At 38.8% G+C, this 17,287-nt stretch overlaps 1 protein-coding gene across 1 annotated transcript in view; it reads right to left on the bottom strand.

Moving 5' to 3' along the window:
• The window catches only part of itfg1 (integrin alpha FG-GAP repeat containing 1), a 279,079-nt gene that overhangs the window by 142,116 nt on the left and 119,676 nt on the right, over positions 1–17,287 (bottom strand). Inside the window, exon 10 of the mRNA XM_041793923.1 lies at positions 2,721–2,872. Coding sequence (XP_041649857.1) covers positions 2,721–2,872 — 152 coding nt within the window. The remainder of the gene's footprint in view (positions 1–2,720; positions 2,873–17,287) is intronic.

Raw genomic sequence — 17,287 nt, 5'->3', positions numbered from 1 at the left:
AAAGTTCGTCACATGTATCACTAATAAAATGAGATGTGCTGTATGTGCTGGATTATAAGACAGTTTTCTGTTTTATGGAGTTGAAACACAACTGAGAAAGTGAGGTTGTTTAATGTTTATAGTCTAGATTTTAAAATGCCAGTATAGATTTCCAACAAAAGACAGAGCCATTTTTCTGCATAATGAATGTACTGTTCATGACTGAGGCCAGCTGTCACTCACTGCTGCAGAGTCAGAGAAAGACACAGTAATTGTCCAGAACAAAGTGGCTCAAAGTAGTTCAAGTAAACACACAATTGAGAAGGTGTTATGATGCCAGTTTACAGATAATGGCTATCCACACAGTACTTTCGTCTGTAATAGAATACTGTTTAAGATCAACAAACTAGTACAAAAGTATCTGGCCACACCTGTTAATTATTTCAATCAGACCCATTGCCACAGGTGTATTTGTCAATACCTGGCTATGCAACATTTGTGAAACAAAATGGGTCATCCTGAGGAGCTCAGTGACTTCAAGTGTGGTACTGTGATAGCTGTCACCTTTGCAATTAGACGGCTTGTGAAATTTTATCCTGTTGGATATTCCATAGTCAACTGTAAGTGATGTTAAAAAGTGGAAGCATTTAGGAACAACAGCTCAGCCATGAAGCAGAAGACCACTTAAAATCACAGGGTGGGGTCAACAACTGCTATGGCGCATGGCACATAAAAGTCACTGTTAATCTGCTGATTCCATAGCTGAAAAGTTCTGAATGTTCACTGGCAATAATGTAAGCCAAAAAAACTGCACAGTGGGAGCTTTATAGAATGTGCTTCCATGGCTGAGCAGCTGCATGCAAGCTTCACATCATTAAGTCTAATGCCAAGCATCAGATGGGGTGGTGTAAAGCACACCGAAACTGCACTGTGGAGCAGTGGAAATGTGTTCTGTGGATTAAAATCATGCTTCTCTGTTTGGCAGTAATATGGTTGAGTTTGGGTTTGGAGGAAGCAGGGAGAACATTACCAACCTGACTGCACTGTTGTCAGGGTTTGGTCTAGGCCCCTTATCTTCAGTGATGGACAATCTTAATGCTACCAAGACATTTTGGACAATGCTATGCTACCAACTTTGTGGAAATAGTTTGTGAAAGGCCCTTTTCTATTCCAACATGTCTGTGCCCCAGTGCACAAAGCAAGGACTATAAAGACATGAGTTGATGAGTTTGGGGTGTAAGAACTTGACTGGCCTGCACAGTGCCCTGATCTCAACCCTACTGAGCATCTTTGGAATGAATTGGGATGGAGATTGCAAGCCAGGCCTCCTGGTCCAACATCAGTGCCTGACCTCATAGATGCTCTACAGAATGAATGGGCACAAATTCCGGCAAAAACACTCCAAATCTTGTCGAAAGCCTTCCAAGAAGAGTGGAGCCTGTTATAGCTGCAAAACAGGGGCAACTCAATGTTAAAGTAGATGTATTTGAATACAATGTCTTTACAGTCCCTGTTGGTGTAATAGTCAGACTGATGAATACTTTTGTCCATAAAGTGTATGATTGTCAGAAAGTATTTTTCTATTCTTCTAAGGTATCTTTAAGAATGACTGTCTTTATTTTATCATCCCAGATCTATAAACTAGAGTTACAGTGATGCTACAACTAAATAACATGTTACTCCAGACACTGAAAAGTAGTTTAAATGGGCTTAACTGGCTTAAGCTCTTTCTTTATTTTAAATGTCTAACATGGAATTTACGGTGAGTCTTTAACAGATTAAGACAAGGCAGTTTCTTCACCAGGGCTAATAATCACCTCATCAGACTACTAACTAACAGCACAGGTGATATATCTGAAATAATTACATAGAAATAATAAAGATGTATGTCGACTGTTTCCCTTCTTAGTTCATTAGAAACATCAGTATTAATTCTGGTCTGTTCAATAACCTTCTAAAAACTCGTAACATGAGCTTTAAAATGTGAATTAAAGCATGCACTATCAAAGGGCTACAGTTATAATAGAGGCATTTCTTCTCCCAGCATCACAACATGTCATTATAACTACAATTTCACAGTAAGTTAATGAGTAAATCCTTTTTGTGTGTCAAGTCTATGGGAAAAAAAGGAAGCACATTTATAGTCCTGAAAGCTAAACAGATTTACATAAGCCATTTAAATATGCATCTGGAGTTATTACTTTCCAATCAATTTCACTTTATGTTCTGCTAGACTTCTATAGTCAGAATAATCTCATCAAGAGAAGTGTTTCGTGACAAATTTAAATGTGTAACAGAAGAAGTGAGTGAGTGTGGGGAAGTGGATTTACATAAAATCTGAGGTTGTTGTGACACTAACTCACTGAAACAAGAGATACAGAAATGCAAATATTATTTGTGAGTCATTCTATGATATATACGGCCATTCTGAGTCTGTGAATGAGACAATAGATGGAGTGAGGTTCAGGGAGCCATGCCAAGTATGGATTAGACTGATTTCATCAATATCCCATCCATTTAAAAGAGATTATCTTAACAAAGGTCTTAGGGGAATAAGAGCTTACACTATTTTTGTGTTGATTTAAACAGGGCAAGATAAGGAAGAAAACTTCCTTAAATCTTATCTGTGCAGTAGTAAAATTTTCTTCCCAGTGCTCCAAAAACAAATGTCCCACTTTTAAATACCTGAGGCCAAAGTATAAAGTGGAGAGAAGGTAAGAGCATGTGTATTTTAGTCCTACCTGCCACTTGTGTTGCGAAGGATCACCAGAGCATCGGGGAAGCCGTCCAGATTGTAGTCTCCCAGGTGTAGAGCCAGCGGCTGGCCGGTTTTCCCTGGCACAAAGCTCCAAACTGTTTCCCGCCGCTGGAAATCCGACAGCACCTGCACCCACTGTAACAACATCCAAAAGAATTACTCATCAGTCAGAACTAATCAGTGCAACATTTGGTACAATAAAAGTGAAACTGGGTGACAGGAGGGGGATGAAACATAGAAAAGAATACTTAGATGAGCATAGCAGTTTAACTGTACTGTCTAATTTCCTGATTCTTGTTTTCTATTTGTTTTAAGGGAGCACAACTCCACTGGCATAAAGAAAACATTTACATATTAGTCTTATCAACTGTTGGTTTCATTTTATGTTAAATCTCTTTGTTACCTGGGCCAACTCATTTACCCATACTTGACCATTAATCAAGTGTTTAAACCGCCTTTTTTGAGGTAGATAAAACATGAAAATTAATGGTATTATGACTGTTTTTATTGAATCAATTTGAAATAAATGCTGTTAAACAGTTGTGAAGATCATGTGTTTGCTCTTAATCTCTTAGTTATGTCATTTCCATACAGTGATGTATATTTTTACTGAACTTTCATTTGCAATGTGGACCAATGACTACAAACGCTACAAAAACAATATGTGCAAAAAGTGTTGCTGATGTGTTAAAGTGTGACTGGCTCATCACTTACTCTCCTTTCAATTTGAATCATTCTGAATGTAGGCTTGATGAAGATGATGAAGAAGATATACTTAACTAATCCCAGAAGGAGAAATTATTTTTTAAACTCTATTACTGAGGCATGCTGCACACTCATAGGTCTTAAACCCACAAATGCTCTGGATGAACATGCACTAATAGAGAGATGTCAGAGTGAGGTGCTGCACATGAACAAGAACTGGGTTTTTTTCCAGGAGGTGAGCTGGCACATCTTGCTATACCAGCCCAATTTCCAGATATCTGTACCCTGGATTTAGACTAGAGACTTTCCTGTTAACAACCAAAGTCCCCACTGACAAACTCCCAGCAGCCCCAAGCTTAAATCACCTGATGTTCCCAAGTAGTCTCCCATCCAAGTTCTAGCGAGGCAAGAACCTGCTCATCTTCTAATATCAGACAGGATTGGGTGCAACAAGCTGGTTTTTATCCTAAGATATATCTGACTAAAAACTGGCAACAAAAACTAGGGTTTTACCAAATATCAGCCTTGCAGATTATCAGGGCCTATATTTGGCATTTGACCCCTAATATGCAGTTTTATTTTGCCAAGCTCTAATGCTTGAGCTTTTTTTTTGGCTCTGATGTAGGATGACAGCCTCACCTAATCCAGCACCCACAATACTGCCTGATTGGCTACACGTAACACAAGCAATAGCAAATCAACACTAAAACATGAGTGCCCAGGCATAGTGAGCATATTGCACTTTCTGCTTTCCTGTCACTACCACTGCTGCTCCTCTCTGTTTCTAGTGTTGATAGAGCTCATGATGGCAGCTGTTATTTGATCCTGTAGGTCTAGACAAATGCAAGTTATCATCACTCTCACTCTTTAGTATCAGAAGTGTCTAATTGTTTTTTTTTGGCCTCTTTTTTCCCCTGTACTACTCTCCTGCTCCATATGTTACTAAATATTTATCTTAACCTCGACCACCTTTACCAAGATGGTTTTTAAAGTTTCAAGCTTTGGATGCACAGGTTTCTAAAAATCTGTAATGATTTCTAATTAAGTAGCCTTGATATTTTTGAATGACATGGTTATGTCCAGGGCTGCGGGGGCTAGCATTGTTGCCTTAAAGCCAGAATGTTCCTGGTTTGAATCCAGATGAGGCCAGACGAGGCCCTTCTGTGTGGACTTTGGATGTTCTCCTTGTGCATGCATGGATTCTCTCTTGGGGTACTCTGGCTTCCTCCCATAGTCCAAAAAAACAAAACAAAACAAAACAAAACAAAAAAAAAACATGCCTGTTAGGTTAATCTGTGACTCTAAATTGCCCATAAGTGTGATTTCAAGCATGCCTGGTTGCCTTTATATTTCAGCTCTTGACTGGCAAACAGTCTAGGGTCTTCCCTGCTCTCATCCAGTGGCAGCTAAGAATGGCTCCAGGCCCCTTTGACCCTGAATGGGATAAGTGGTGTAGATAATCGATAGATGATTATGTCCTATCATGCAGTAAATCTAACAAATGAATAACAGAAACTTAGGAATGGCTAATTTTTGATGTAAATGCATATTAGTCCCAAAAAAGAGAACAGTAATTGTTTTAATGGAACTACCAATAATTGGTATCTGAATTAACCCTGAAAAGCTAATATTAGTCAATGCCAACCAAAAATGAACTTATTAGATGACCGCATGCATGCATCAGTGAAATTACTGTTTAACTACAACAAGCAAAATCTAATATCAGACCGGCTATTATTAAAGTCTATAGCCAGATGCTTGTGGAACAGTTAATGCAAAGACACTCCTAGTTTTTTTTAAAAAGACCATCTGTGATTATATAAATCTGATCCAGTTATACGCTACAAAAACATTGTTCAAATATGAATACAGATTTGTCTTGGTCCTATGTTGGCTACTTTTAGGATCCTAGTATTTATATAAATCATGTAACTCAATGCAATTAAGGTCAAATCTAAAATATCAGAATCACAGCAACATCTAGTTAATTTCCTTGATTCATATGCAGCATTTAGAGTTCAAACAGAGACTCCTGCTTAAAATGAGACAAATATTTTTGGAAAAATAAAACAAATACAACAATTAGTGGATCTAAATTTTCAAACTAAGTCTAGTTCCTCATCTGTACCAACACAAAAACACCCAAGTGTCACTGTAATGACCAAAGAAATCAGTCTGAAGTTATCCTAATTTAATGACTAATTTTATCCTCATAATGAAATGTTACATGGACTAATAATAAACTACAAAGCAGTGTTTGAGAAGCAGGTGCTGTGTGCGTCTGATCATACCCTCCAGCTTTGCCTTTCATGCCATTCTCTTCACACAGCAGACACAGTCACTGAAGCAGCTCTCCCGCTCTTTTAAACAAACACAAAAGACGCATCTCTCCCTCATGTTGACGGTTCAAATGTTGATGTAATAGGGCCCTCAAGGGGGCCTCGCTGTAATGCTGCTGCTGACTGATGTACTCACAAAGAAACAGTCAAACCAAAGAGGTAGACACAGTAAACTGCTTAGAAACAAAGAGCACACTGGAGAGCTCTTTAAAGGGCCTCGCTGAGACCATTATCACCTTTCACTTATAATGAATGCTGTTTCACTTAGCGACTGCATTACTTCAACACACCACGCTGCTTTAAGGCTCCATTCTCCATTTAGGTTTTAACAACTTTTGCTCTCACTTTATCTTCCTATGATTACACAAAATGCTGCCAACGGAACAAAGCATGAAAAAATGAGTTATTAATCTTCATTTTGAAAAGGGGAAGATTTTTTTTAACTGCCCATTTATTCTCTGAATTCATCTAACTGAGCTCTAACTGGTGACAGGTCTGGTCTCTCTGCTTTCATTAGTGTCATTAAAATGAGTTGTTCTTGTGAATTACACAGAAAACCAAAAAGAGCGAGAGTTTAATCTCTTTTCCTCAACCTTACACCACCAAAAGTGGGAATTCATAAGTACTATGTGACACCATTAAGAATAAGATGATCAGTTCATTATATAAACTCCAGATGATTTGAGCATCATAAGAACCACAGACTGCAGTATTTGTCCAGTAACTGCAATGTAGTTACAGCTGTGTTAATACTGGAAAATGCATGTCAGGTTTACTCACGGTTTTGTCAATTCAAGTGTCTATGGTTTCAGTCTAGCTCATACCTCTGAATCAAATCCACACCTAGCCTACACTATCAAAAGCACTACATACTTTCTCTATGAAGTTTCTGTGGTGTTTATTTTGTATTGAGTATTTTATTTTGTTGAACTTCCGGTTTCCGGAGCTGGTTGCTGGCTGTTAACTTTCCTCTGCTTCTCCTGAGGCCTTTGCCCTGCCCCCCCTGGTGCTGTGGAGAGCCACACCTGCAGCAAATCACTAATCTACGTGTGCTACTTAAGACTTGTCTACCTTACCACACGGTAAACGTCTGCTCCAGGCTCCTTCTCGAGATCCTCCAGAGAAGTCTCTAGTGTTTTTTGATGATCCATTCAAGTTATTTCCAGTGTTTGTGTTTTCTTGTGCTTATCGCTAACGTGCCTCTCCTCCTTCTTCCAGTGCCTCCTGCCCAGATCACCACAGCCAGCTCCAGCACACTCTCACTCCCTCCTGGACTCTTGGAATCCCCCTCCCCTCTTCACTTACCTGCACAATAAACTGTTTAAAACTGCTTCCGTCTCCGCACCTGAGTCCTACCATTACACAAACATCACAGTTTCCACGTCACTCTGGAATATTCTGCCAAAACTCTATCAGGCAGTGCAATTTTCATACCGTTGCCCAGGCCTGCCATCATATTTCCTGCTTGTTTGTGTACAGAAAACCATGGCAACTGATATCAAGACTATCATATTGGAGCTGGAGCTGGAAAATGTTGATCAGTCATTGATTATACTTCAGTTAATGCAAAGAAGAAAGGAGAGGACACACCAGAAGAACAGCTACTGAATGAGCTGAGAGAGATCTGGTCACTTCACATAGTGAAGAGGAATTGATCACTGCGTGATGATTACTGCTAACAGCTAAAAACAAACAAACAAACAAACAAAAAAAAAATCAAAAATCCACCATCTCAAAATATAAGAATATTGTGGAAAAAGTACAATTTCTTGTGAGTAATTAAAGCCCTGATTCAGTCCTACAAACAACCACAATCATGGGGAAGACTGCAGACTTGACTCTTGTCCAGAGGACAGTCATTGACACGCTCCACAAGGAGGGAAAGCCACAGAAGGCCACTGCTGAAAGGACAAGCTGTTCTCAAAGGTTGTATCAAAGCAGATTCATGAAAAGCTGACTTGAAGAGAAAAGTGTGATAAGAAAGGTCCACAAGCAACAGGGATGAGCTCAGCCTTCAGAGGACTGTCAAAAAAAGTACATTCAAAAACTTTGAATCACTGACTAAGCTTCTAAGTTTGTTAACTTGAAGCAAAACTTGTTAGTATTCCATATATACTGAGATGTGTTTTAGTTTTTCACCACCTATATTCAATATTTGTGTCTGTGTGTGTTTGTGTGTCCTAGACAAGTGCTAGGCCAGATGCTAATGGTTTAAACAATTCATGAATGTTAAACAGAGAGAGCAGGTGCTGCTGAGAGTCACCAGAGAGACACCAGACCGCCTCTAATAGCTGTTAATACAACCGGCATGTCTGAGAGAGACAGCCACAGCCTATTACTAATTACTCTGATGTTCATCACACAAGCCTGGATGTCACTGTTTGGAGTTTCCTCTTGATCAGCTTTGCACACAGTGGGAACAAAGGTGTTGGTGTAGAGGTCAGACTACGGTGGCGGGCTTTGTGGGTTCAGGTCCAATTAATGAGCTCTCAAAAACTTTCTATCAATGCTCACAAATAACTTTGGGTTGACCACTGCTGATGAAACAAAATTAGGCATTTAGCAACATCAACAAATGTGATGGCATATTTTGTGTCACTTAGACTGAGCCTTTTGTTTTAAGTGTTGTATAACATAGTCAAATTAAACACTAGAATGGCTTCCTCATAGTTGTGTGACTGGAACCACTAAGCTGACAAGGAAGAACAGCCTCAAACTTTATCTTTGACCAAAAGAACTTCAGTGACTGAAACTCGGGTCCAAATAGATGCATGATCTAGACTAAAAGAAATGTTCCAAAAGAGTTTTGGAGATATGACATTAACAAGAATGGAACCTGAACTATGGCCAGAGAAGTGTTTGTTCATGCAGTATTGTAATGCTAGAGTCGAAGACTTTGACTCACATCTGACTTATTTTCAGACAATTTTCAAACTTAATTTGGACTCTTAAACTAATTACTTAGACTTGGACTGAAACATTAACTTCATTTGGAATAGAGAGAAGAACCCAGACTCATTTAAGACATTTTTGCATAAGGCCTAATAATTAGTTCAGTTTAGAGCAAGAGCTGGCAAGTGGGCTCCATCATGTACTGTTCCTGCCAGCATGCCCAAGGAGGCGCCATGAATCATGTGTTTGTTTCAAAAATTTAACAGCAAACCAGAGTAAAGGCAATGCATCATGTTAAGAACAGAAATTTGAGTCCTGGTTGCCCTCTTAAAGACTTGATTTGGATTCCACTCTAACTCTTCTTTAACCCATATTTGTTTTTATCATTTAGTCTCTCCTGAACTGATTTTCTTAAAAGTTTGTAAAAGATCAACCATGTGGTGAACAGTCAAGCTCTAAATGTACTTAAATCAGGACAACCTGGGCTTCAAGAAGATGTGTGCTGCAGTAAAAAAACAAACAAACAAACAAACAAACAAAAAACATGGGACTATAAAGACAAAGGAAAACACAAAACCAAGATTATTTATGTCACACACAGGAAATAATCTCATCTCACTTGGATCCTTTCGGTCCATGCTGATGGATAAACAGTGTGAGACCACTGAACAGTGCCTGTGTTTCTGAATTGTTATTTTTGCTAAAGATACTGCACTTTATTGTGTAACACCTTGCTCTCACAAAATATGTGTATTCTAACTTATTGTATATTGCCACCATTCAATATGTTCTTTATGATGTGTGCTGCTGACCTCTTGGCCAGGTCACCCTTGTGAAAGAGATTGTCACAGCTCTGGCTGCTTCCTGTCTGTCTCTGATTGTTTGTGTGCCACACCCTCCAACTGCTTGCAATCAAGCACCTTGCTGGATCACCTGGATGACTCAGCTGGATCCCATCAACTCATCTGCCTCAGTATAAGAAGCCTGGTTTCAGCTCCACTCGTCGCCAGATTATTACATCCACTCTGTGGTATTTATTATCGGCCCCTCTGTGCAAATTTAGTTCAGAGTTTCTACTGCTTGAATACTCCTTACCAGTGTTTCTAACAGCCTTTTTCTCTGTGCCCAGATTCTACAAATCCAGCCATCTAAACGACTCCTCCTGCAACACAGCTACGGAAAGCCAACAGGACCAGAATTCACCTGTCTCCTCTGATACCCAAACCAACCAGCCAGCCTACAACTGCAAACATTAAAACTCCTTCAAACTGCTCACCTCGTCTGTCTGCTTCTGGGTCCTACAACAAACTTCCTCACTTAACAGAGATCTTGATCTCAATGGGTTTTAATCTGGTTAAATAAAGGTTAAATAAAAAAAAAAATAAATAAATAAATAATGAGTAAGAAAAAAATCAAAATATTGCCCTATATAGAAAGAGTCCTTGCGTTTTTTTATTGACTTTATTTGTGCCATTTTTCAAAGCAGTTCCTGTCTATAGTGAGACAGAGGGCCAAATCACAGGCTCTCTGTCTCACTTTCTCTCCATTATGTGCTATTCAGAACATCTCCATCAGGATCTAAGTGTAAAGATGTGCAGATTGACAGAGCATGACGTGAAGACAGAACAGCCAAAGTTTGGCATTAGCTGCTGGCAGCAGAAATCATCGAAAATGGGTAAAACGAATTGAAGCAATGTTCAATATCGGATTTACTAGTGAGGATTTAACGATTAAAGACCCTGTAAAGTCATCCAGGTTCCAGGCTTGCTAGAAAAGTTTACAAAAGAAATTCAAAGGCATGGAGAGCATCATTGAAATAGCACAATTGCTAGCTTGGAGGAAAAAGGACTAAGAGGAAATAATAGTAAGGGGCTACGATAGTTGGTGGGTTATATCCCTGGTCCCTGGCAAAATTTACATAAAGTCAGAGACAAACAGTAAAGTAAATGTGTCGTCAATGTGTAATTACCAAAATCATTTTTTATGTTTCTGCAATGGTTAATACACCAATATGTAGAAATTCTTTAACCCAAATGATATATTTAATGCTAAAATAAAATCATTATTGTTACCCATGAATTTTCAAATTGACTGATTTACAAAAAAAAAAAAAAAAACTGAAAAAAAGTAGTACAGCACATTAATATTTCTTGATTAAAATGTCAAATTATAGTTATTTACTTGCATTCCTGAACAGAAAAATTAGTTTTAGTGGTTAAATGTTATGCTTGATTAATTTCTGACTTCTCAGAGAAGCCCAGTGAGCCGGCTCAAATTTGGGTATAAAAAGATGAATTCAGTTTGAAATTCCTCATTCCTGTTCAAAATGGTAAAACGTGGAGAGCTCACTGAAAATGAAAGAGTCCTCATTAAAGCACTTCATGATCCTAGATGGTCTCTGAGACAAATATTACAGGTGGTCTAATAAATTTGTTAAGCACTGTAGTTCTTGCCTTTTATTTGGAGTAGTAGGGGGTCACACTGGAGTGGCAGGGTATTTGAAATGAAGGATCAATATCCATGTCTTAATTCGGTCCAGCAGGTGTTGGATGTGTTGGTACGGGTACCAGGTTTCAATAGTCATCCCTAGTTGATATTCAACTCATGGTTAGGTTACTCTACTACACTGCTCTCTTCAGGGACATTGCAATGATCTCTTTTTGAAACAAAGTATCAGGATCTAATCATGAATTAAATAGGTTCTGTAAAACTAACTGAGTCATAAATAAGGAATTAATTGACATTTTGATCAAACTGTGTTTTGAAAGATCAGTGACTTTGACCTTTAAATTAATCCACTATTTTAATGGTACATTTATGAGTCCAAGAGCAGCTCTGAGACAGTTTTGAAGATATTCCCTCCCTGAATCCCAAAGTTGGTGACAGTCAGTGATCCTTGATTTTTAAGCACCAAAATCTCATCTGTTCCTCCTTGAGCCTGAGTGGATGATTACAGGTATTCCCTCCAGGCTTCTAGAGAAATCAAGTTCACAAAAATTGGAAGGACAAATGGAGGAACAGGCAGAGAATAAGAAACAGGATTTCTCCTTCTGCATGGTACTCAAACAGAGGCATGAAGAAACAACATCTTGTATGGCTTTTCTGTTTATCTCTTGATTAAAATACTTATTTATAATCATCTTAAATCAAAATCATGACAGGTTTCATTCTATCAATAATAGATGTTTTAAAAGTCACACATAATGTTCCTGCAAAATAAAGGGAATTTTTTTTTTAAATCTTTCATGTTATATGTGCTCTTATTTCTTAAAAATATTAGTACTCAGATGAATAAAATCAATGTGCATTTCTTTTTAAGCTGCACCCAAGATAATTCCATTCCCCTAATTTTTCACTATCTGAGGAAAACCTTTACATTTGTTTTTAAATTCTCACACATTCAATATCATATTAGTTTTTAAATAAAGTTGAATTAAACTCCTAAGCTCCTTCAGACCTCAAATACAAATGTTGCAGGTAGGTCTTTAGGTTCTGACATGGAGAAACAGCAGTTTTACTCCTCTACATACAGACGATACAAAAGCAGAGGAGTGATAAAACCCAGAATGTTTTACAAAGGAAAAGAGTGAGATAGGAGCTCTGATGCCCAGACATTAGCCCAGACAGGCTCTCATTAATGACCACTGATTGGTGTTGCGATGTGGTTAAAGAGGCTGACTGGCTGCCATATGGGTGTCGAGCTTGGCTATGATTACCACTGCACAGAGCGGAGGGGAGTGCTGGAAATGACCGCTGTGTGCTGGCTACAGAGAGAAGTGATGAGAGAGTGAGACCTGAGAGGCGGCTGCCAGGCTACTGTTGGCCAGTTTACACTGAGCTACACATGGATGCACATAAAGGTACACCGTCCAGCACACAAACATACACATTTAGATATTTAACAATGCTGCACCATTACCCAGTTAGAAAATCGCCAGCACACATGTTAATGGCAATGATTAGCCTCTTTATTGTACAAATTAAAGTTGGCTCCTATTGATTCCTATTCCTATTATATACACTGTATATATAATACAACCTCTTGGTTTCTAGACAGCCTTTTTAAAAGCCTTTAGTTCAGCATGATGGTTTTCTGACAAACATCTGACAACATTTCGACTTGATGGTGGAGCCAAAGATGATTGTTAGGTTGGCAAAGTTATTAGAGCTACACAGTCTACACCAATGGCTTTTTCAATAGTAGACAAATAAGTTAATTACCCATGATATTATCAGCAAAAAAATTATCTCATCTCCGGTAAACATCAGTGCTGTAGGTTGCTCCCTAGTAAGAAAAACAACGATTCAGTTAATTTCATACGTAAAGTTAACTTGTTCCCATGTCTCAGGGTATTTTGTTAGTTAAAGTCGCTACATCTGTGATCTTTTTGCTTGAGTCTGTAAGGCAAATTAATTCCCTGTTTAGTTTTATTTATGCTGGAATTCTTTTGGTCACAGCTTAACATGACATACTCTCTCAGGACACAGAGAGGCCTTGCTGGCCATTGGTCCTATCAGCAGACCGCTGTGCTGGTGTTGGCCCTGAGGCAATCAGTGTGCTGTCTGATGCTCCTTTCTAACACTGATTAAAGGAGCAGAGAGGAACTGCCCAGAGAATACCAACAGCATCCAGTCAACAGCAAAAATTCAGAAACACAGACACACACTCATGCCAAATGAGTCATGGAGGGCAGCAACTGCTGATGAAAATACCAGGGCTGTCAAAGAAATATGTTTTTTTACTGCAGTTAATCTCAGAATTTATACAGTTAATCATGAATAATCCACAGACAGATTCTGAAATTCCACCATTAGCATTTTAGATGTTTTTGGTGGTCGCTGAGGTCAGCCCTACAGATGGCTCTGCTTGTGTCTGAATGACTGACTCAGTGAGTGATGCTACCAACAGAGTTGGGTTGGGTTATACTGAAAGCCCTCAGTAATGGCTGCCTCCACTGCGGTGACTACTTCAGATATAGCTTTAGTATTGCATCACCTTTACCAGAACTGAGCCACATGTCTGTATAAAATAAAGAAAAAAATCAACCCAGTATGCTATTCATGTTGGGAAAGATGTTTTCACTCTTCTGCTGACCTGCTTTGGCATGAGTGTGTGATAGTTAAGGGGGAAAGGGTTTCTTGTTGTGTGAATGCTTGTATACAAGGCCTGCTAGTGAAGCAGTGAGCTCAGACTTAACCACAGCAGCACATTCATCAGAAATGCACAGCTTTTCTTCATTGCAGGATGCGCCGCTGAGAGCAACACGGCAAGCTTTCTGCGACAGAAAGCACTGTTGTCGCGCTCCTGTTGACCTGCTTCAGTGTGAGTCTGTGATAGTTACAGGGAAAGGGTTAGTTGTTGCTAGTAGTTGTATACAAGGTCTGCTAGTGGAGTCATTAGCTGGGACTGAGCCACAGCTGTGGTTTTGTCTGAACTGGATGTGTCTTTATTCAAACAAGTGCAGAGAGCAACACTGAAAGCTTTCTGTGACAAAAAAATATGTTTTAGCTCTAGTTCCGGTCTGTTTAGGTATGGCTTTCCGAAAACGGCAATAGGCTTGTCTGGTATTGTCCAGCTGTTAGCATGGATGTCGCTGTAGGACTGCTGCAGTTTACTCAGAACTAGACCACTGTCCTTGTTAAAAGCAGAGCAAAGGACTTTACCAAAGCTTGTCTCGGCAGAGAAGAGGTTTTTGCACGTTTGCATTTGTTTCTGTCTATGACTTTTAACCAATCAGATGCCAAAAAAAAACAAAAAGCAGGAGGGAAGTGGTAATGAAGTTGCTCAGGGCTTCGTCTCCACAGAGAGAGAGAGAGAGAGAGAGAGAGGGAGAGAGAGGGAGAGAGAGAGAGAGAGAGAGAGGACAACATGTAGCTATATAAATTTAAGTAACCAGTTACAATATATCTGGCTAATAATAATAATGATAAAAATATAACAATAATGACAAATTCACTCTGCCAGAACACACATTTCCGTCAGGCATTTCAACAGGCATCCCAGATATTTGAGGTCAGCCATATTCTAGGTTTTAACCCTGTCTTGTTTTGTTTTAAAACATTTCTACTGTCTTAAAATAAGGGTAACTGACTTCCTGTTCAATACAGACTTGCTTTTACTTTGAAAGAAAATAAGGAACTTCAGGTAGATAGAAGATAGAAGCAAAATGAACTTGCTATGGATGGAAAAGGAACATATCTGACCATAGGAAAAGGTAAATGTTTGATAACACATGGTGCAGATCAAGGCTATAATAGTTTTGGATTTTTCAATATATTTTTTTAAAATTTTGTTTTCAATTTCTTTTTTCAATAGCAGTTTAGTTTTAACTAGTTTTGACTGCAGGTTTGTTAGTTTAGTTTAGTTTTTACTTTGCAAAAATGTTTCATTTCAGTTTAGTTTTTAACGTCATACATTTTTAAAAACATGTTCAAACAGGCTACTCTTCACTTTTCAATTTATTTGTTTAAAGATGATGTTTGAATACAACTCCAGACATAAAACTGCCACTGTATGAAGTCTTAACCAATCAATTCAGGCAATTTTACATTCCCCAGATCTCGGTGTTGGTGCCAGTCAGTATGGTTGTGTCAAAGACTAAAACTAAGGATATTTTGTGTTTATTCTTATTTCATATTAGTTAGTTTTGTAAGCACACTATACAGTTTTAGTTAGTTTTCATTTTTTCTTTAAAGCTTGGTTTTGATTTAGTTTCAGTTAACTAAAATGACTTCTGAATTTCAGTTTTAGTTATTTAGTTAGTTTTAGTTAACTATAATAACCTTGGTGCAGATAACCTTTGACTTGTCTGCTGAGCTGTCTGTAAATGTTTTTAAGTGAAATGAGACATTCAAAGGAGCAGTGGTGTATTTATTTTACATCAGAGTGGCTTAACCAAAGTGTGAAAAGGGATAGTATAGCATGTGATTCATGTGATTAAAAAAATAATACACTAATGATTGTGATAAATGTATTAATGCTACCAAAAGACCTTTGTATAAACTAGGAATCATCAAGTTTTTTATCACCATTTTAGATAACAAATTCAGACTGACACCTCAGTGAGCAAGGCCTGGATTTAAGGTTAGCAACCTTCAAATTAAAGTTACGTTCTCCTGGCAACCTCCAAACTCACACGTCATAGAAGTGTGATTCATCACTCCAGACAACACATTTCCACTGCTCCACAGTCCAGTAACCTTGATAAGCAGATGGATACGCTTGTTTGCATGTTTCTCACTGGCAAATCCATCTTGCAAAGCTCCTGTCTGAACCGTTTGGGCCTGGTTAGAAAGTGACAGGACCAATCAGCGAGAAGGGGCAGTACTTTCAGGTGTGACGACGTCTGCGATGTAAGCAATCAGTGACAAGAGGCCGGTGCAATTATGGTGGAGCTTAGCATGGATGCTGCTTAAGCGCCACTTTTATCAGAACTTGATGACATTTCTTCGTTAAAAGAAGAACAAAGAACAGCAGTGAGTTGTTTTCTTTTCAAAAATGACAAAAGTCGAGTACTGACATGTCTATAGTTGCATTAGCATTGTTCACGTTATTCTTTGGTAGCTGCGTGCACCTTGGTCGCAGCTACGTCCCGTGTGTTGTTGCTCTGATTGGCCCATAAAGATGTGACAGAATGATCATCCAGTCACACTCTGAGTTTTTTTTCAAAGCCTCTGCCCTGTTCAAAACGCTTTGTATCGAAGGTTTCCCGGATGGATGTGTAAAACACATCCATCTGGTGTGTCAGTTTAGGTCCAGTGTGCTTTACACCACTCCTTTCGACGCTTGGCATTGGACTTGGTGATGTGAGGCTTGTATGCAGCTGCTTGGTGTGGAACCTCATTCCATGAAGCTCCTGCCACACTCCACAGTTTTTCTTCTTACATTAATGCCAGTGGAAGTTCTGAACTCTTCAGCTATGGAATCAGCAGTGTTGGCCACTTTTTATGTACCATGTAACTTAGCTGTCGTTGACTCCGCTCTGTGATTTTACGTTCTCTACATCTTTGTGGTCGAGTTGCTGTTGTTCTTAAACTCTTCCACTTTCTAATAATATCACTTACAGTTGACAGTTGAATATCCAGCAACAATGAAAATTTCATGAACTTTTTTATTGCAAAGGGAGCATCCTTAACACACCAGCATACACCTGTGGCAATGGGTCTGATTGAAACACCAGAATTCAATAATTAACAAGTAATTACTCAAAGCACTTTTCAAATTCTATGGCAGCCTCACCAACTCACATCTCACTCAAATGACTGCAGATGATGCTCTATTACTTGTCCATCAATAGTTACTAATCCCATTCAAAGATATTACACAGCACTAAAACAGACATTTTTGGGCTTAGTATCTTCAGGGCTTCTTTGACATGTGACTGTAGCTTGACATCAAACCCCCAACCTTTCAGCTGAAAAACAACTGAATCTACCACTGATCTACAGTCAGTGAATAAAAACAGGCTCCAAAAAAACCCCCACAAAGATTAAAATGATGATTGCCAAATTGCACACATATGCATAAGTTTATATTCATGCATCCAGTTGAACAAATGATGTTTATACCAAAGCAGGCGTCCGAGATGAGGCTGTCACGTAGTTAATTAATTAC

This window comes from Cheilinus undulatus, linkage group 1 (genome assembly GCF_018320785.1).
Source record: "Cheilinus undulatus linkage group 1, ASM1832078v1, whole genome shotgun sequence".
NCBI classification, from domain to species: domain Eukaryota; kingdom Metazoa; phylum Chordata; class Actinopteri; order Labriformes; family Labridae; genus Cheilinus; species Cheilinus undulatus.
Note: the sequence above shows the minus strand (reverse complement) of the source record. Positions and strands in the feature narration are given on the sequence as shown.